The 20,620-nt window shown below is 56.0% G+C and overlaps 1 protein-coding gene across 2 annotated transcripts in view; it reads left to right on the top strand.

Annotated features, from left to right (window-relative positions):
* The window catches only part of SRRT (serrate, RNA effector molecule), a 28,794-nt gene extending 15,964 nt beyond the window's left edge, over positions 1-12,830 (top strand). For both annotated transcript variants that reach the window (XM_077261539.1, XM_077261538.1), the window contains exons 3-20: positions 268-396; positions 883-1,029; positions 1,105-1,293; positions 5,571-5,740; positions 5,855-6,006; positions 6,076-6,192; positions 9,182-9,302; positions 9,387-9,526; positions 9,652-9,713; positions 9,785-9,863; positions 9,939-10,115; positions 11,065-11,238; positions 11,334-11,487; positions 11,686-11,879; positions 11,948-12,104; positions 12,186-12,275; positions 12,352-12,445; positions 12,511-12,830. In XM_077261539.1, the coding sequence (XP_077117654.1) occupies positions 268-396; positions 883-1,029; positions 1,105-1,293; positions 5,571-5,740; positions 5,855-6,006; positions 6,076-6,192; positions 9,182-9,302; positions 9,387-9,526; positions 9,652-9,713; positions 9,785-9,863; positions 9,939-10,115; positions 11,065-11,238; positions 11,334-11,487; positions 11,686-11,879; positions 11,948-12,104; positions 12,186-12,275; positions 12,352-12,445; positions 12,511-12,586 (2,422 nt within the window). In that variant the 3' untranslated portion in view covers positions 12,587-12,830. The remainder of the gene's footprint in view (positions 1-267; positions 397-882; positions 1,030-1,104; positions 1,294-5,570; positions 5,741-5,854; positions 6,007-6,075; positions 6,193-9,181; positions 9,303-9,386; positions 9,527-9,651; positions 9,714-9,784; positions 9,864-9,938; positions 10,116-11,064; positions 11,239-11,333; positions 11,488-11,685; positions 11,880-11,947; positions 12,105-12,185; positions 12,276-12,351; positions 12,446-12,510) is intronic.
* The last annotated feature ends 7,790 nt before the right edge of the window (positions 12,831-20,620 follow it).

Below are 20,620 nucleotides of genomic sequence, written 5' to 3'. Positions count from 1 at the left end.
ATTCATTTCTCTTCAGCAGTGGGCACAGGAGATGGCCACAGCTGCCGACTCCTGCCTCTGTGACCCGCTGCTCCTGCAATACCGCTCCACCACCACAGCCAGAGCCTGTACATCCGGACTATAAGACGCACCCCCCCCCCATTTTCCTCCACATTTTTGGAGGAAAAGGGTGCGTCTTATAGTCCAAAAAATACAATAGTTGTTACGGTCAGTTATCTGCAGCATCTGTGCTGCGTGACTAATGGGGCGCCGCTCTGCTTCATTCAGGGAATGGGACCGCGGGCGAGAGAGGAGAAGCCGCGGGGAATACAGAGACTACGACCGCAGCCGAAGAGAGAGGTTCACCCCACCGCGACATGAGATGAGCCCCCCGCAGAAACGCATGAGGAGAGACTGGTGAGAGCGGAGCCACCAGCGTCCCTGCGGTGGTGGGAGAGGGTCCTGTGCGCCGGCACATGCGGTGGTGGCGAGAGGGTCCTGTGCGCCGGCACCTGCGGTGGTGGCGAGAGGGTCCTGTGCGCCGGCACCTGCTGTGGTGGCGGGAGGGTCCTGTGCGCCGGCACCTGCTGTGGTGGCGGGAGGGTCCTGTGCGCCGGCACCTGCGGTGGTGGCGGGAGGGTCCTGTGCGCCGGCACCTACGGTGGTGGCGGGAGGGTCCTGGGCGCCGGCACCTGCGGTGGTGGCGGGAGGGTCCTGGGCGCCGGCACCTGCGGTGGTGGCGGGAGGGTCCTGGGCGCCGGCACCTGCGGTGGTGGCGGGAGGGTCCTGGGCGCCGGCACCTGCGGTGGTGGCGGGAGGGTCCTCTGCTCCGGCGGTGGTGGCCTGTGCACGCCTGCCCCGGCGGGCTCTCGCCTCCCGTTGATGGGATGTTTTCTCTTTCAGGGATGACCATAATTCGGACCCATACCACAGCGGCTATGACATGCAGTACTCTGGCTCGTCGGGGGCCCCCACGTACGGCCCCCCACAGCCCTGGGCTCATCCAGAAATGCATGTAATGCAACATCATGGGATCCCCATACAGGCCAGGTAGATCCCCGACCTCGTCACCTGTGGAGTGCCCCCTGTATGTATGGAATATGCCTTCTATGTATCCTCCCTCAGGCTGGGGAACCTACATGACGTGGACATGGGCACTCCAGTGCCGGTTATGAAGACCTTTAAGGAGTTCCTGCTGTCCCTGGAGGACACGGTGGATGAGACTGAGGCGGTGCGCCGCTACAACGAGTACAAGATGGAGTTCAGGCGGCAGCAGATGCAGGACTTCTTCCTGGCACATAAAGACGAGGAGTGGTATGTGACCCCCGAGTAATGTCAGCCTATCCTATGGTGTCGCCCTCTTCCCCTCCCCCCCTCCAGTGTTGTCGCTCCTCCCCGTTCTGCCTCCATTCTCCATTTCTACTTTCTGGTGCTCTTTTACCATCTCTTGTCCCTCTGCCTCCTCTTCAGTCCTTCTCCTTCCTCTCTCTGCCTCCTTTTTTTGTCGTACCCCCCCCCATCCTCTCCGGCCCCTGCTCGGTCATCAATCCCCCCCGTCCAGCTCCTCCTCTCTGGCTCTTCCTTCTCGGCCGCCGTCCCACCTTCTCTCCAGCTCCTCCTTCTCGTCCTCACCCGCAGTTTCCCCTCCTCTCCGGCTCCTCCTTCACACCGTCGTCCCCCCATCCGCTCTGGCTTCTCCTTGGCTGCCACCCTCTCCCTGGCTGCTCCTTCTCAACCGCCCCCTTTCCTCAGCCATCGTCCCTCTCCGGCACCACCTCCTCGGCCGTCATTTCTGCTCCTCGGTCGTTGTCTCTCCTCTCTGCCGCCTCGTTTGCCGTCATTCACCCTTTCCGGTGCCTCCTCAGTTGTCGTCCCCCCATCTTTTCTCTGTGCCTTTGTGGGCCCCCTTCTCTCCGGCTCCTCTGCTGTCGTCCCCCTCTCTCCTCTCTCTGGCTTTCTCTTTCGCCCCTCCCCTGCTCCTCCTCGGCCATCATCCCCCTCTCTCCTCTCCGTGGCACCTCCTCTTCGGTTGTCCCCCTCTCTCCTCTCCGTGGCTCCTCCTCTTGGTCGTCCCCCTCTCTCCTCTCCGTGGCTCTTTCTGTCGCCCCCTCCCCTGCTCCTCCTCTTCGGTCGTCCCCCTCGCTCCTCTCCGTGGCTCTCTGTCTCCCCCTCCCATGGTCCACCTCTTCGGTCGTCCCCCTCTCTCCCCTTCTCCTCCTCTTCGGTCGTCCCCCTCTCTCCTCTCTCTGGCTCTTTCTCTGTCGCCCCCTCCCTGCTCCTCCTCTTCGGTTGTCCCCCTCTCCTCTCTGTGGCTCTTTCTCTTTTGCCCCCTCCACTGCTCCTCCTCTTCCGTCGTCCCCCTTTCTCCTCTCCGTGGCTCCTCCTCGGCCGTCGTCCCCCTCTCTCCTCTCCGTGGCTCCTCCTCGGCCGTCGTCCCCCTCTCTCCTCTCCGTGGCTCCTCCTCGGCCGTCATCCCCCTCTCTCCTCTCTGTGGCTCCTCCTCGGCCGTCGTCCCCCTCTCTCCTCTCCGTGGCTCCTCCTCGGCCGTCGTCCCCCTCTCTCCTCTCCGTGGCTCCTCCTCGGCCGTCATCCCCCTCTCTCCTCTCCGTGGCTCCTCCTCGGCCGTCGTCCTCCTCTCCGTGGCTCCTCCTCGGCCGTCGTCCTCCTCTCCGTGGCTCCTCCTCGGCCGTCGTCCCCCTCTCCGTGGCTCCTCCTCGGCCGTCGTCCTCCTCTCCGTGGCTCCTCCTCGGCCGTCGTCCTCCTCTCCGTGGCTCCTCCTCGGCCGTCGTCCCCCTCTCTCCTCTCCGTGGCTCCTCCTCGGCCGTCGTCCTCCTCTCCGTGGCTCCTCCTCGGCCGTCGTCCTCCTCTCCGTGGCTCCTCCTCGGCCGTCGTCCTCCTCTCCGTGGCTCCTCCTCGGCCGTCGTCCTCCTCTCCGTGGCTCCTCCTCGGCCGTCGTCCTCCTCTCCGTGGCTCCTCCTCGGCCGTCGTCCCCCTCTCTCTCCGTGGCTCCTCCTCTTCCGTCGTCCCCCTCTCTCCTCTCCGTGGCTCCTCCTCGGCCGTCGTCCCCCTCTCTCCTCTCCGTGGCTCCTCCTCGGCCGTCGTCCCCCTCTCTCCTCTCCGTGGCTCCTCCTCGGCCGTCGTCCCCCTCTCTCCTCTCCGTGGCTCCTCCTCGGCCGTCGTCCCCCTCTCTCCTCTCCGTGGCTCCTCCTCGGCCGTCGTCCCCCTCTCTCCTCTCCGTGGCTCCTCCTCGGCCGTCGTCCCCCTCTCTCCTCTCCGTGGCTCCTCCTCGGCCGTCGTCCCCCTCTCTCCTCTCCGTGGCTCCTCCTCGGCCGTCGTCCCCCTCTCTCCTCTCCGTGGCTCCTCCTCGGCCGTCGTCCCCCTCTCTCCTCTCCGTGGCTCCTCCTCGGCCGTCGTCCCCCTCTCTCCTCTCCGTGGCTCCTCCTCGGCCGTCGTCCCCCTCTCTCCTCTCCGTGGCTCCTCCTCGGCCGTCGTCCCCCTCTCTCCTCTCCGTGGCTCCTCCTCGGCCGTCGTCCCCCTCTCTCCTCTCCGTGGCTCTTCCTCGGCCGTCGTCCCCCTCTCTCCTCTCCGTGGCTCCTCCTCGGCCGTCGTCCCCCTCTCTCCTCTCCGTGGCTCCTCCTCGGCCGTCGTCCCCCTCTCTCCTCTCCGTGGCTCCTCCTCGGCCGTCGTCCCCCTCTCTCCTCTCCGTGGCTCCTCCTCGGCCGTCGTCCCCCTCTCTCCTCTCCGTGGCTCCTCCTCGGCCGTCGTCCCCCTCTCTCCTCTCCGTGGCTCCTCCTCGGCCGTCGTCCCCCTCTCTCCTCTCCGTGGCTCCTCCTCGGCCGTCGTCCCCCTCTCTCCTCTCCGTGGCTCCTCCTCTTCCGTCGTCCCCCTCTCTCCTCTCCGTGGCTCCTCCTCGGCCGTCGTCCCCCTCTCTCCTCTCCGTGGCTCCTCCTCGGCCGTCGTCCCCCTCTCTCCTCTCCGTGGCTCCTCCTCGGCCGTCGTCCCCCTCTCTCCTCTCCGTGGCTCCTCCTCGGCCGTCGTCCCCCTCTCTCCTCTCCGTGGCTCCTCCTCGGCCGTCGTCCCCCTCTCTCCTCTCCGTGGCTCCTCCTCGGCCGTCGTCCCCCTCTCTCCTCTCCGTGGCTCCTCCTCGGCCGTCGTCCCCCTCTCTCCTCTCCGTGGCTCCTCCTCGGCCGTCGTCCCCCTCTCTCCTCTCCGTGGCTCCTCCTCGGCCGTCGTCCCCCTCTCTCCTCTCCGTGGCTCCTCCTCGGCCGTCGTCCCCCTCTCTCCTCTCCGTGGCTCCTCCTCGGCCGTCGTCCCCCTCTCTCCTCTCCGTGGCTCCTCCTCGGCCGTCGTCCCCCTCTCTCCTCTCCGTGGCTCCTCCTCGGCCGTCGTCCCCCTCTCTCCTCTCCGTGGCTCCTCCTCGGCCGTCGTCCCCCTCTCCTGTTGTCGGACCCCTCTGTGTGGCCCCATGTATGATGACTTGATGATACCTGTGATTTGATGTTGGCTGTTTTCTCCACTTTTCTCCTTCTCTGAAGACGCTCCAGGTGCAGCCGCCGTCCTCCTTCTGGCGTCGCGTTGTTTTGTTTTTTTCTTTTTGTTTTTTTTTCCCTCCGGTTCGCACTTTTTCCGCTCGTAGTCAGTCAGGATTTGTTGTTTTCTTTAGTTTCTGATGTCTGAGGTTAGAAAGTCAGAGCCTGTAACCCCCAAAACTCCAGGAAATGTTATATACCGAAACGTCTGCCCGCTGCCGAGCAGGTAACGCTGGGGGTGGAGCCTGCTGTCTGATCAGCCGCTGTGTGCGGGGGTGGGGCTGCTGGGGGCGGGGCCACAGGGTGTGGCGGGAGCAAGTGTGGTATACTCCAGTCACAGCCAGAGCTGCAGCCGCATCATGTCTTGTCCTGCAGTCACTGCCAGAGCTGCAGCCGCATTGTATCTTATCCTGCAGTCACATCCAGAGCTGCAGCCGCATCGTATCTTATCCTGCAGTCACAGCCAGAGCTGCAGCTGCATCGTGTCTTACCCTCCAGTCACTGCCAGAGCTGTGGTCACTTTGTGTTATCCTCCAGTCACATCCAGAGCTGTGGTCACTTTGCGTTATCCTCCAGTCACATCCAGAGCTGTGGTCACTTTGTGTGTTATCCTCCGGTCACAGACAGAGCTGTGGTTACTGTTCTGCAGTTACATCGTCTGAGCTCTAGTTATGACCGGAGCTGCGGCGAGCCCGTCATGCGCTGTGCAGAGGCAGCAGGTCGGCACTGGTACTCCAGGTCACCAGCAGAGTTTTGGACGCAGCTCTGGCTCTGACTGGAGTATGACAGTTCCTCTTGGATTCGGGGGCTGTGCGCTGGTTAGTGGGGACAGTAGTCAGTGTTGTGATTGCAGGTGTAGATGTGTTGCGCCCCCTGCTGCAGCCTGGTGTCACCTGGGAGTGCACCCGGTCCTGTGGGTCCTTCCGTGGGCAGTGTCAGGGCCGTAGTGATGGGGCTGGTGACTGTGACCTCCTGCACCCTGTCTCATTGTCTCCTTCTCTCTCCCCATCGCCATCCCTCCCCCATCCATCCTCCTTCCATTTGTCGCCCGCGGCTCCTCAGGTTCAGGTCGAAGTATCACCCCGATGAGGTGGGCCGCCACCGGCAGGAGTCGCAGGCGGCGCTGCGCAACAGACTGAACTCCTTCCTCTACTTAATGGAGAACAGCTGGTTAAACGAGATCCAGCTGGACATGGAGAAGGCGCCGTCCATCATCAAACTGCTGGACGCAGGTAAGGAGACGGCAGACGTGGGGGCCACAAGCCCAGAACGACGGCCCCCCAATGTCCGCAGTGGGAGCCGTAAACCCTTAAGTCGGATTCTTTATTTTTTTTTTCTGCTTGCAGCTGTTATAAAGATGGAAGGAGGAACAGAGGTGGACCTAAAAATCCTGGACGAGGAGGAAGAGCAGGCAAAGCGTGAGGCCGCAAAGAAAGAGGAGGCCCGAACCACTGAGGGGCAGAGCAAGCCCCCAGAAGAGAAGGAGGCGCCAGCTAAGGTGAGGCGGTGACACTGGGACGCGGGCGGGTGGAGGGGCAGTGCTCACAGTTGTTGGGCCTATGTACAGGTGGAGCCAGAGAAGGAGCCTGAAGAAGAGGCGAAACCACCAAAACCAGAGGAGGAGGAGGAAGAAAAAAAGGTGGAGAAGGAGGAGCCGGAGCGCGAAGAGCGCGAAAATAGGAAAGTAAGTAAGCGTGCTGCTCCTGATTGTAGCCACCTTCCCGGTAGCTGCCACTTCTTTAACATCTCTCGCGGTGCTCGGCCCTCTCCTGATTGCGACTGCCCTCCCAGTGCGTGGCCCTCTCCTGATTGCGACCGCCCTCCTTCCCGGTGCGCGGCCCTCTCCTGATTGCGACCTCCCTCTCTCCCGCTGCGCGACCCTCTCCTGATTGCGACCTCCCTCTCTCCCGCTGCGCGGCCATCTTCTGATTGCAACCTCTCTCCCGGTGCGCGGCCCTCTCCTGACTGCGACCGACCTCCCTCCCTCCCGGTGCGCGGCCCTCTCCTGATTGCGACCGACCTCCCTCCCTCCCGGTGCGCGGCCCTCTTCTGATTGCGACCTCCCTCTCTCCCGGAGCGCGGCCCTCTCCTGATTGTGACCTCCCTCTCCCGCTGTGTGGCCGTCTTCTGATTGCGACCTCCCGGTGCGCGGCCCTCTTCTGATTGCGACCTCCCTCTCTCCCGGAGCGCGGCCCTCTTCTGATTGCGACCTCCCTCTCTCCTGGAGCACGGCCCTCTCCTGATTGCGACTGACCTCCCTCCCGGTGCGTGGCCCTCTTCTGATTGTGACCTCCCTCCCGCTGCGCGGCCCTCTCCTGATTGCGACCTCCCTGTCTCCCGGTGCGCGGCCCTCTCCTGATTGTGACCTCCCTCCCGGTGCGCGGCCCTCTCCTGATTGCGACTGACCTCCCTCCCGGTGCGTGGCCCTCTTCTGATTGTGACCTCCCTCCCGCTGCGCGGCCCTGTCCTGATTGTGACCTCCCTCCCGCTGCGCGGCCCTCTCCTGATTGCGACCTCCCTCTCTCCCGGTGCGCGGCCCTCTCCTGATTGTGACCTCCCTCCCTCCCCGGTGCGCGGCCCTCTCCTGATTGCGACTGACCTCCCTCCCTCCCGCTGCGCGGCCCTCTCCTGATTGCGACCTCCCTCTCCCGGTGCGCGGCCCTCTCCTGATTGTGACCTCCCTCCCTCCCCGGTGTGCGGCCCTCTCCTGATTGCGACTGACCTCCCTCCCTGCCGGTGCGTGGCCCTCTCCTGATTGTGACCTCCCTCTCTCCCGGAGCACGGCCCTCTCCTGATTGCGACCTCCCGGTGTGTGGCCCTTTCCTGATTGCGACCGCCCTCCCTCCTGGTGCGCGGCCCTCTCCTGATTACGACCTTTCTCCCGGAGCGCGGCCCTCTCCTGATTGTGACCTCCCTCTCTCCCGGTGTGCAGCCCGCTCCTGATTGCGACCTCCCGGTGTGTGGCCCTTTCCTGACTGCGACCGCCCTCCCTCCTGGTGCGCGGCCCTTTCCTGCTTGCGACTGTCACGCCTCCCACCGTTCTGCCACCAAAATGTCACAGATCGCGGGTGACCTTTGGCCAGCACACGGCTATCGCATGTGCAGGGGGGTTATCTTCGTTATCCCTCCACTGCTACAATGTGATGAAAACACAAACAAGGCTATTCACCTATCAATTTACTTCAGGGGCTTATTTTAGTTATCCCACTGCTGCTACAGTATCTCAAACTGCAGGGATTTATGTATATCCCGCTTTCCAGTTCCGATTCGGAACTTGCAGCTCTCCGGTGCCCCCCTTACCCTCAGGTCAGTCAGGGAACTACACCTGGGATAATTAGTCGTCGGATGGGCTGCTTCACTGTGGACTGGCTAGCAGGCACACTGCAGCGAGGGAATTATAAATGCTCAGGCCGCAGGCAGACAATAGCTTATAAAACCCCGTTACGTCACATTTGCTGAGATAATTTCAGCTAACCATGCAGGTAGGCGGAGCCAAATGTCCCAGTGCATCAGGAGGTCTTTTTCTAGTGAAATCCCAGGCAAGAGTGAATGCTGGGTTGAGTGCAGTAACTTATACCTGCAGGCTTGTGACATCACTAAAGGGGCTGGTTTGCCTGCTCCCTCCCCTCTCCTCAAAGTTACCGATTGTACCAGCAATACTTATAATTCTCATATCTTGGCTTCAGAACATGGCAGAGTCACAGCACACCCATCATTCATCTTATATTAAAATTTGCTTTCTAATGATACTGCACTCGGACTAGTTGGTTCACACGGTTCAGGAGAAATCCGCACTTTGTACTCGTGTTTAGCTGCTAGCGCTTACAGTGGTTGACAGATCTACCGATGGAAATTCGCAATATGTACTCCTTATTTTTCTAGCTCAAATCGGTGGCCCAATATCTTGCTATAATAGAACAAAGAACCTCATGTCTTTTGAGAGACTAGACCAGTTTCAGCTGGTACTAGATGGGAGAATTGTCTATTGCAGCTACAGAGGTCGTAAACATTCTTGTGGTGGGAGGGAATGAGGTATAGGATTCTCACACACCCACAGCAGCAGAAGCAAAGAGAGAAGGGCGGGTCAGAGCCCACAGCGTGTGTGATAACGGAAAATGAAAAATCCTACTCCATTTTATACATTATCGTGACAGTGACTGCCTTCCCTCACAGTGCGCTGCCCTTTCCTGATTGCGACCGCCCTCCCTCCCGGTGCGCGGGCCTTTCCTGATTGTGACCGCCCACCCTCCCGGTGCGCGGCCCTTTCCTGATTGCGACCGTCCGCCCTCCCACCCGGTGCGCGGCCCTTTCCTGATTGCGACTGCCCGCCCTCCCACCCGGTGCGCGGCCCTTTCCTGATTGCGACCGCCCTCCCTCCCGGTGCGCGGGCCTTTCCTGATTGTGACCGCCCGCCTTCCCGGTGCGCGGCCCTTTCCTGATTGCGATCGCCCGCCCTCCCTCCTGGTGCGCAACCCTTTCCTGACTGCGACCGCCTTTCTGGCCCTCTCCTGATTTGCGGCCGTCCGCTCCTGATTGTGGCCCCCCTCCCGGAGCACTGCCCGTCTCCTAATTGCGGCCGCCCTCCCTGGCAGAATTCTAAATCTTAAAGATAAGGGTCCTGTCCCTTTAGGCTGAACTCGCCCCATTGCGGGCATCTTCCTTGTTTGTCACAGTCCACCAAAAGAAAGAGGAAGCGGAGCGGAGACAGTGATGATGGCAGCGACTCGGAGTCCGGATCTGGTTCTGAGCCTGGAAGTCCCAAACCAGAGAAAGAAGAGACACCAAACGGCCGAGGTGAGTCCTGCAGCAGCGGGCTACAGTCTTGGGACCCTCGCCATGATGAGCTCTGTAGATCGTGACCCCAGTGTCTCCCGATAGAAGCATCTCCCAAAGAGGAAGAGGAAAAACCTAAAGAAAAGCCGAAGGAGGAGATCGTGAAGCCTCGACCGCTGCACAAGACCTGCTCTCTCTTCATAAGGAACGTCGCCCCCAACATCTCCAAGGCCGAAATCACTGCGGTGAGTGTCAGGATCATCCAGCAGAACAGTGAGCGCAGCTCTGGAGTGTAATACAAGTGCTCTTCTTCCCCCTCAATGCTTTACACTGCAGCTCTGCTCCACCTAACCACTTTCTCTCCCTGCAGCTGTGTAAGAGATATACCGGTTTCCTGCGGGTGGCGCTGTCTGATCCTCAGCCTGAGAGGAGGTGGGTCACTTTCTCGGTGGGGTTGTGTGCCGTCTTTCCTTATCGGTGACCTTTCTCGACGTCTCCTTTAGGTTTCTGCGGAAAGGATACGTGACGTTCGACCGTGGGGTGAACATCAAGGAGATCTGCTGGAACCTGCAGAATATCCGGGTACGGCCCGTCCGGACTCCTAGGGTTAAAGCTGTACCGCCCCTTCTTTTGCTCACCCCTCTGTGTGTCTTGCAGCTTCGCGAGTGTGAGCTGAGCCCAGTGGTGAACCGAGAGCTGTCCTGGAGAATCCGGCACGTCAACGGCATCACGCAGCACCGGCCCATCCTGCGCAACGACATCAAGCTGGCGGCCAGGCTCATCCACGCCCTGGACGAGCGCGGGCAGCTGTGGAAGGAACCGCAGGACGGGGAGGTGAGGCGGGGGTTACAGCTGGTGACCTATGGGTGCCTGGGGGGGGGTCGGCTGGTGTCCTATGGGTGCCTGGGGGGACGGCTGGTGTCCTATGAGTCCCTGGGGGGCAGCTGGTGTCCTATGGGGGGCGGCTGGTGACCTATGGGTGCCTGGGGGTTGCGCTGGTGACCTGTGGGTGCCTGGAGGGGCGGCTGGTGACCTGTGGGTGCCTGGGGGGGCGGCTGGTGACCTGTGGGTGCCTGGGGGGGCGGCTGGTGACCTGTGGGTGCCTGGGGGCGCGGCTGGTGACCTATGGGTGCCTGGGGGGCGGCTGGTGTCCTATGGGTGCCTGGGGGTGCGGCTCTTGACCTAGGAGTCCCTGGGGGGCAGCTGGTGTCCTATGGGGGGTGGCTGGTGACCTATGGGTGCCTGGGGGGGCGGCTGGTGACCTGTGGGTACCTGGGGGTGCGGCTGGTGACCTATGGGTCCCTGGGGGGGGGGTGCGGCTGGTGACCTATGGGTCCCTGGGGGGGGGGTGCGGCTGGTGACCTATGGGTCCCTGGGGCGGTGCGGCTGGTGACCTATGGGTCCCTGGGGGGGTGCGGCTGGTGACCTATGGGTCCCTGGGGGGGTGCGGCTGGTGACCTATGGGTCCCTGGGGGGGTGCGGCTGGTGACCTATGGGTCCCTGGGGGGGTGCGGCTGGTGACCTATGGGTCCCTGGGGGGGTGCGGCTGGTGACCTATGGGTCCCTGGGGGGGTGCGGCTGGTGACCTATGGGTCCCTGGGGGGTGCGGCTGGTGACCTATGGGTCCCTGGGGGGCTGCGGCTGGTGACCTATGGGTCCCTGGGGGGCTGCGGCTGGTGACCTATGGGTCCCTGGGGGGCTGCGGCTGGTTGCCCATTCGTCCCTGTGGGTCGGATCATCGGCAGCTCCTGGTTTTGACGTTTCGTTTGTTCCTTCCTGCCAGGAAGTCTCCGCTCAGAATCCAATACTGAAAAATATCACCGATTATCTGATCGATGAGGTCAGCGCTGAAGAGGAGGACCTGCTGTGGGGGGCCGGGAGGACGGCTGGAGCTGAGCCCCCTAAGGAAGGGAACCCCACGGAGATCAGCGTGGAGAGGGACGACAAGCTGATTAAGGTGCGGACCCCGGAGAGCTTCACCCTCTGCTCTCGGGGAGCTTAGGTTAGATGTGGATAGAGGGGGGCCGTGACACTTAACCCTTCACACCCTAGGTCCTGGACAAGCTGCTCCTGTATCTGCGCGTCGTTCACTCCGTCGACTACTACATCAACTGCGACTACGCCAGCGAGGACGAGATGCCGACGCGCTGCGGGATCATGCACGTGCGAGGACCCATCCCGCCGAATCGCGTCTCCCACAGAGAAGGTGAGTCTCGTGGCATCCTGCATTTTCAGTATCTCTGCTTCCTGTCGGTGGAGATTACTCACAGCTGAGGGTTTGTTACATGCGGAGTAAAGGCAGCAGCTCTGACGCTGACACACTGTAACAAAGTGTCAGCAGGGAAGGCGTCCGGTCACTGACAGGAAGCAGAGAGCTGGCAGTCACGTGACCCTCTCCCGGCAGTGGCGGACTGGCAGAAGACGTTTGAGGAGAAGCTGGCCCCGCTGTTCGCCGTGCGGGAGACGCTGTCCGAGGAGGAGGCCGTGAAGGTCGGGAAGAAGGATCCGGAGCAGGAGGTGGAGAAGTTTGTGACGGCGAACACCCAGGAGCTGGGCAAGGAGAAGTGGCTGTGCCCGCTGAGCGGAAAGAAGTTCAAGGTACTGGGGAGGAGGGTCGAGGGCGGGCACCAGGGGCCCCGGCGGCACTAACCACCCGTCCTCCGCAGGGGCCTGAGTTTGTACGGAAACACATCTACAATAAGCACGCCGAGAAGATCGAGGAGGTGAAGAAGGAGGTTGTGTTCTTCAACAACTTCTTGATGGACAGCAAGCGGCCCGCCCTGCCCGAGGTCAAGCCTATCCAGGCCCCCGTAGCTGGGCAAGGTAGGTCCACTGCCGGGGGGCACACCCTACGGGGGGCTGCTGCTCGGGGCGGTAGTGTCTGATTCTTGGCTTCTCCTGCAGGTTTGGCCCCAGGACTGCTGTATCCTCACCAGGGCCCCCAGGCCCTCCTGCCGTACGGGCAGCCTCGTCCGCCGGTCCTGGGTTACGGAGGTAGGTTGGGTTTGGGTAGTCGGGGGTCTCTTCTGATGGCTTACAGCCATGTAATGGTTGACCTCTTGTCCGGCAGCGCCCCAGTTCCCCCCCAATCCTTATGGCGCAGGGCGAGGATACGACGCATTCAGGGGTCAGGGCGGCGTCTACCCAGGGAAACCCCGAAACCGGTGAGTAGTGATCCGCCATCGCTGCCTTCTACCCCGCGCACAGTACTGACCACCCTCGCCCACAGGCTGATGAGAGGAGACCCCCGCTCTATTATCGAGTACCGAGACCTGGACGCGCCGGACGACGTGGATTTCTTTTAGCTCCTGTGCTAATTATTAGACACTGCCCCTGTCAGCGCTGCCTGCCGCCAGGTATCACCACCACTTCCTCCGTCATTACCTGCTGGTTTTTTAGTGACTTTTCAGGACTTCACCTGCTGTTGGTTCTTTGACTTTCCCCCCCCCCCCCCCCCCCCTGACGTTGGATATATTGTGATGGGGGAGGAGGTTATGGCGGCTGTAGACACCGAACGTGGAATATTTTATAATAAACCTTGTAACTATTGGCGTGGTGTGACGTCTTATTATATAAAGGAAAACCACGTCAGTGCGATCCTGCACTGAGCCACCAGAGGGCAGCAGAGAGGAGGGCGAGTACTGGTAACCACCACAAGATGGCGACAAAGACCAGGCCGCTAACACTTCTACATGTGTTGTCAGGGTCAGTTATGACAAGTTGTCAGGTCATGAGATCAGCAGTTTCTCAATGATTTTCACTGCTGAATTCAATGAGAATCTTGTTTCTGTCATATCAGTTTTCTTTTTCCTGCTACATAAGTTTCAGTACTTTGGAACGTTTATTATTTTCACAAACATAAAGATGCAGAATTTTTTGTGCCAGTTTTTTAATATTTTATTTAGAAGAACATTACTAACGATTCCAGTAAGTAAAACGTCTAATCACTGTTTTTGCTTGTCTCTTGTACTCCTGCATGGGATCATCTTACAGTCGTCAGCAGTAATCCGTTTTCCTTGATCTTTTCTCCATCTCGGCAATATCTTATAGATGGCGTCGTCACATGCGGCCACTGGGTGAGATGTGATGGACGTCTATTACAGCAGCTCTTGTCCTGGGCTCTTAGGCCATAGGCTTTCCTTATTACGGGAGGCAAGTTGTGACTTCCGCATATGTAACAAAAGCTCTCGGGTTTGTTAATGCAAGAACGAGGCAGATCGGAATAAACCTATAGATAATGTGCATATGGTAAGAAATCGTCACACTGTATACCTTACACCGGGCGTGATGTAATTAGGATTAAGTCGTCAGAGCTGATTGGCGTCTTGTCATTGGTCGTCCTCAGGCCGGTTTCACACGTCGGTGGCTCCGGGACGTACCGGAGACACTGACACACATAGACACATTAACATAATTGTGTCTCTGCAGAAGTCAGCGTGTTTTCATGGACCGTGTGCACAACACGGAGACATGTCAGTGTTCGTGGGATCACACGGACCCATTGAAGTCAATGGGTGCGTGTAAACATGTACCGCACATGGATGCCGTCCGTGTGCTTTTTTTTTAAAGTCATAGGGTTAAAATGAAAACAAATTGTTTCAAGACACGGACAGTTCTCGGACGATAAACACGGATAGCTCACGGCTGGCCTACGTACGGAAACGGACACGGAAAGCTCCGGGACCGTTTCTTCCAGTACTGGAAATACTATCAATGCAATAACCAGGAGGCAATAACACGCAATGTTTCCAGAAGCAGCATGAACGGTGTCAGAAGTGATCACACCCGCTGCTGGAGCTTGAAAGTTATTGGGAACAGTTAAGGCTCAGTCGTAGGACCCCTACTCTTCTCCATCTACACCTTCGGCATGGGACAGCTCATAGAATCCCACGGTTTGCAGTATCATCCCTACGCCGATGACACGCAGATCTACCCATCCGAACCTGACCTCACCTCCTTACTTGCCAAAATCCCGCACTGTCTGTCTGCTATCTCGGCCTTCTTTTCTGCTCGCTTTCTAAAACTGAACATGGACAAAACAGAATTCATCATCTTTCCCCCACCTCACTCTGCCCCTCCACCAGACCTAGCTATCAATGGCTGCTCACTTTCCCCAGTCCCGCATGCTCGGGGTGATCCTTGACTCTGCCCTCTCTTTCAAGCCACATATCCAAGCCCTTACCTCCTCCTGCAGTCTCAAATTCAAAAATATTTCCCGGATCTGTGCATTCCTTGTCCAAGAAACTGCAAAAACCCTAGTGCATGCCCTTATCATCTCCCGCCTCAACCACTGCAACCTCCTACTCTCTGGCCTCCCCTCTAGCACTCTGGCACCACTCCAATCCATCCTACACTCTGCTGCCCGACTAATCTACCTGTCTCCCCGCTATTCCCCAGCCTCTCCCCTATGCCAAGCCCTTCACTGGCTTCCTATCGCCCAGAGACTCCAGTTCAAAACCCTAACAGTACATACAAAGCCATCCACAACCTGTCTCCTCCATACATCTCCGACATGGTCTCCCGGTACTTGCCTACACGCAACCTCCGATCCTCACAAGATCTCCTTCTCTACTCCCCTCATCTCCTCTTCCCACAACCAAGACTTCTCCCGTGCTTCCCCCATACTCTGGAACTCTCTACCCCAACACATCAGACTCTCGCCTACCATCGAAACCTTCAAAAAGAGCCTGAAGACCGACCTCTTCCGACAAGCCTACAGTGATCCTGAACCGCATCACAACCAGCTCTACCCTCTCCTAGTGTATCCTCACCCATCCCCTGCAGACTGTGAGCCCTCGCGGGCAGGGTCCTCCCTCCTTATGTACCTGTTAGTGCCTTGTATTGCTCATGTTTATTGTATTTGTCTATACTTGCCCTTTTCACATGTAAAGCGCCATGGAATAAATGGCGCTATAAAAATGTATAACAACAATACCATCATTGTCCATATCTTGTACAGAGGAAATCTGGTGTTCCCAGGGTCGCAGTTATCTACGGTTAGTGCCATTCCTTTATCAGTGTTTGTTACACTAGAACAAATAATTGTTGACTGTGACTTTTGGATATTATTGGTAATATGTGTGGGTGAAGATGAAGAGGCTTGTGCCACGGGTGTGTTTATAGTTACGGACGGTGCATTCCTCTTTAAACTTAGTTTTTCACAAGCCTCCATCAGTTTCTTTGGTTTTCCTCCAACTCTGCTTTGCTTTCTCTAATTCCGCATCTTACGAACATGTTGCACTTTGCCCGTTAGACAGACTCGTGCGTCTTTGCCAACATATTTGTGACAGGCATATTTTATGCCGAGTCTAACACGCGCATCTGTTACTCCGATCTTCTGACGGGCATGAAACACATTCTGGTAATTGGTGGATAAACGACTAATCCTTGTAGGCTGTATCCTGGATCTCATACCTCCCGTAGCCACCGCTGTTATTAATCATGTACGTTCCCATTCCTGTCATCACCAGGCCCCTTCTCCTGATCACTTCATCTAACGATTCGTCCTCCATATTTTACTACAAACCTGCACCTTCCCAGCAGCAACGGTGTAGGAAACCACTTCAGTTTTCCAAGGTCTTTATGATCCCCGTAAACAATTTTTTTTTTTTTTAAATGTATCTCCCCATGGGGAAATGTTTGTCAGCCCACGCACTTCGTGTATGGGCAGTACGAGACCCGCTCCTTTGTAATGGGACAGGTTTTTTAGGAGGCCGTCCTCCATGATTCTTCCAAGCGGGGATTGGGGTGCGTGCAAGTTTGGGTCAAGGCAGCCCTTGCATTCAGTGCATACGGAGCCAGTATGGCAGGACCAACTGAAGTGGGTTTTCCTGTGGCCATCCAGTACCTGGGTTCAAAGGCCTATTGGGGTGGATATGACTTGGTAGCAGGCAGGCCTTGTAATAGCTTAGGAGACCCACTGTTTAATAATGGCCGTTTAAGAAGATTAATGCCGCCTGATGCCCCTCTAAAAGTAGGCTTTGAGACTTTAAGACTGAGTCCCTCCTTCGTAAATGAAACAAGATGGGGTGTGCTTATATGTCACACACCCCATGGCCAGCTCGGGGGGTTACATGTTACAATGACATTTCCCAGTGAATGCATTTGTAGTGCTTGAAAGTAATGTTAAAGTTGAAAAACACATAAAAAACGCTGCGTGTGAACATAGCCCAAGTGGTGGAGGAACATTTTGGTCTGGGGTTAATTATTTTGCCTTATATACAAGTCATTACCCTGGAAAGGATGTACCTTAACATATTTCCCAGCAAAATCCCTTTTGCTTTCGTTTCTGTATGTTTTTTTGTGCACCTGTAAAAATGGCGTGAAACTCTGACATTACTTACAGCTGTGACCTTGGAGTCAGGAATGCTTCCAGGGGCGATCCCCCATGATGTTCCTGTGTCATTTGAGCAGTGTTTCCATCATTTTCAGATGTTTTAGACCTTAAAAAGACCCCCGAGGGGATCGCGGTAAAAATACTCGGATCTCCCATAGACTTACATTGGGCTCGCTGCTCGGGTCGAGTACCCGAGTATTCCAATATTCATAAAGTCATGGCGCTCCTTCCCTTCCGAGCTCTGCCGTGCGCCCAAACAGTAGTTTTCATGCCCTTATGGGGTATTAGCGTACTCAGTAGAATTTGCACAACAAATTGTGTGGTGCAATTTCTCCTGTTACCTTTGTGAAAATGCAAATTTGGGGCTAAAAAATTTATTTTGTAGGAAAAATGTGATTTTTTTTATTTTCACAGCTCAATGTTATTAACTTCTGTAAAGCACTTGGGGGTTCAAGGTTCTTACCACATGTGTAGATACGTTCCCTGAGGGGCCTAGTTTCCAAAATGGTGTCACTTGGGGGTTTCCACTGTTTAGGCACATCAGGGGCTCTCCAAACGCTACATGGCTGTCACAGATGTGTCGAAGGCCTCAGACTGTTGCACTGCATCTACCTGCAGAAGATCTCAGTAGTTTGCTTTGCAGATGAGTTGCCACCTTCCCCGGTGCTAATGGCCACACCTGGACCTGAGTGTTGATATACTTCCTGCTTGCTGCTGTCAAACACGGGCGATATTTTTCCATTTGCATTTTCCCTGTTGATGCTTGGAGCTGTAGCAGTCTGCTATTGTCCTTTTTGGAGTTTGGAAGATGTTGGTGTATCTCTTCAAGTCTTCTGAAGCTAAGTGTTCCCTTGTTTCATTTGTCTATCCCAGTTGTCTTTAGCTGTAGTGAGGATTGACTAGCGCTCATTCTGTCCTTCCCGGTGAAGGGCTTATCGCCAGGGTCAGGCAGGGATTGGGTATCCTGCTTGGCGATTGGTGCTTAATTATAGGACAGACTAGGTGACGTTACATCTGCCTAGGGGTCTACACTCTCAGCTGCCCTAGTATTGGGTTCCTTCTCCTTATCCCTTTGTGTTGCACTTAGTCTGCCCTACACCGTGCGTGACAATGGCGTCCGCTAATTATTCCAGCACATTTTGCGTTCAAAAAGTCAAATGGTGCTCCTTCTTTTCCAAGATCTGCCATCCACCCAAACAGTGGTTTTCCTCCAAATATTAGATTTTGGCGTACTCAAGAGAAATTGCACAACAAATTTTAGGGTCCATGTTTTCTTTTTACTCTCGCGAAAATAATAATCTTTGGGTCTAAAGTAGTGATGAGCAAATATACCGTATTTTTCGCTTTATAAGACGCACCCCAAATTTTGAGAAAAATTGGAAAAAAACTTTAATAAAATGGTGGTGCTTCTTATAATCCATGCATCTTATTGCTTACCGGGGTGGTTGCTGTGGTGAAGCAGGGTCTCAGGGTTGCTGCTGGAGGAGGTGGGTGCTGCCGTCGCGCTCTGTCCCATGCTGCCGAGTGCTACCACCTTGCTGTGTCCCCGATGCTTGCTGCTGCGCTCTTTTGCTGGGTGCTGCTGCCGCGCTGTATCCCTGATGCTTGCTGCCACGCTCTTTTACTGGGTGCTGCTGCCGTGCTGTGTCCCCGATGCTTGACGCCATGTTCTGTCCAATGCTGCCGCCGCTCTCTGTCCTGTGCTGCATGGGGGAGCTCTGCAGTTCCATCCATGCTTTCCTGTGCAGTGGATTCCTTACGGGAAAATGGCCGCCGGGAGGTGGCGCATGCGCAGATGGAGATCTCGGCAACAAGATTTCAGCAGATGAGATTTCAGCTCTGAGATCTGCGCTCCCAAGACCTCCCGGCAGCCATTTTCTCAGAAAGAATCCACCGCACAGGAAAGCATGGATCGAACTGCAGAGTTCACCCACGCAGCACGGGACAGAGAGCGGCTGCAAGCTTCGGTGACAGAGCGGGGGCACAGCGTGGCAGCAACAGCAGCACCGTGGATAGTGTGGCAGCAAGCATCAGATACCCGCAGCGGCAGCACAGATAAGGGATATCTGCTTTGTAAGATGCACCCCCCATTTTCCCTCCAAATTTGGGGGAAAAAAGTGTGTCTTGCAAACCATTTTTTTTTAGGGACCACATCACATTTGACGTCATTTTGAGGGGTCTATATGATAGAAAATACCCAAGTGTGACACCGTTCTAAAAACTGCATCCCTCAAGGTACTCAAAACCACATTCAAGAAGTTTATTAACCCTTCTGGTGCTTCACAGGAATTTTTGGAATGTTTAAATAAAAATGAACATTTAACTTTTTTTCACACAAAATTTACTTCAGCTCCAATTTGTTTTATTTTACCAAGGGTAACAGGAGAAAATGAACCCCAAATGTTGTTGTCCAATTTGTTCTGAGTACGCTGATACCCCATATGTGGGGGGGAACCACTGTTTGGGTGCATGGCAGAGCTCGGAAGCGAAGGAGCGCCGTTTGGAATGCAGACTTAGATGGATTGGTCTGCAGGCGTCACGTTGCATTTGCAGAGCCCCTGATGTAACTAAACAGTACAAACCCCCCCACAAGTGACCCCATATTGGAAACTAGACCCCCCAAGGAACTTATCTAGATGTGTTGTGAGAACTTTGAACCCCCAAGTGCTTCACTACAGTTTATAACGCAGAGCCGTGAAAATAAAAAATTCATTTTTTTTCCCACAAAAATGTTTTTTTTTCCCAAGAGTAACAAGAGAAATTGGACCCCCAAAAGTTGTTGTCCAATTTGTCGAGTACACTGATACCCCATATGTTGGGGTAAACCCCTGTTTGTGCGCACGGCAGAGCTCGGAAGGGAAGGAGCACTGTTTTACTTTTTCAACGCAGAATTGGCTGGAATTGAGACCGGACGCCATGTCGCGTTTGGAGAGCCCCTGATGTGCCTAAACAGTGGAAACTCCCCAATTATAACTGAAACCCTAATCCAAACACACCCCTAACCCTAATCCCAACTGTAAATGTAATCCAAACCCTAACCCTAAGGGTATGTGTCCACGTTCAGGATTGCATCAGGATTTGTTCAGGATTTTACGCAGGTCAAATCTGCACCAAATCTGCACCTGACGTCACTGGCAGGTCACCTGCGTTGTTTGAGCATTGTAAGGACATGCTGCGTTCTGAAAAGACACGCCGCATGTCCTTTTCTGCGGGTCTGACGCATGCGTCTTTTAATGCATAGTGGAGATGGGATTTCATGAAATCCCCTCCACTATGCTGTAACATCTGGACGCTGTGTGTTTGATGCTGCGGCTCTACACAGCATCAAACACGCAGCGTTTCCTGAACGTGGACACATACCCTTTAGCCCCAACCCTAACCCCTAGTCCTAATCCTAACCTTAGTCCTAACCCTAGCGGGAAAATGGAAATAAATACATTTTTTTAAATTTTATTATTTTTCACTAACTAAGGGGGTGATGAAGGGGGGTTTGATTTACTTTTATAGCAGGTTTTTAACCCCTTAAGCCCCGAGGGTGGTTTGCACGTTAATGACCGGGCCAATTTTTACAATTCTGACCACTGTCCCTTTATGAGGTTATAACTCTGGAACGCTTCAACGGAGCTTGGCGATTCTGACATTGTTTTCTCGTGAGATATTGTACTTCATGTTAGTGGTAAAATTTATTCGATATAACTTGTGTTTATTTGTGAAAAAAATGGAAATTTGGCAAAAATTTTGAAAATTTCACAATTTTCCAACTTTGAATTTTTATGCCCTTAAATCACAGAGATATGTCACACAAAATACTTAATAAGTAACATTTCCCACATGTCTACTTTACATCAGCACAATTTTGGAACCAAATTTTTTTTTGTTAGGGAGTTATAAGGGTTAAAAGTTGACCAGCAATTTCTCATTTTTACAACACTATTTTCCAGGACGTCCCCCTGACAGCACAATGGAGGACGTCCTCCTCCTCCTTGCAGGGACAGGAAACACA

Source organism: Ranitomeya variabilis, chromosome 5, assembly GCF_051348905.1.
Source record: "Ranitomeya variabilis isolate aRanVar5 chromosome 5, aRanVar5.hap1, whole genome shotgun sequence".
Taxonomy (NCBI): Eukaryota; Metazoa; Chordata; class Amphibia; order Anura; family Dendrobatidae; genus Ranitomeya; species Ranitomeya variabilis.
This window is presented reverse-complemented; position numbering and strand designations above follow the sequence as displayed.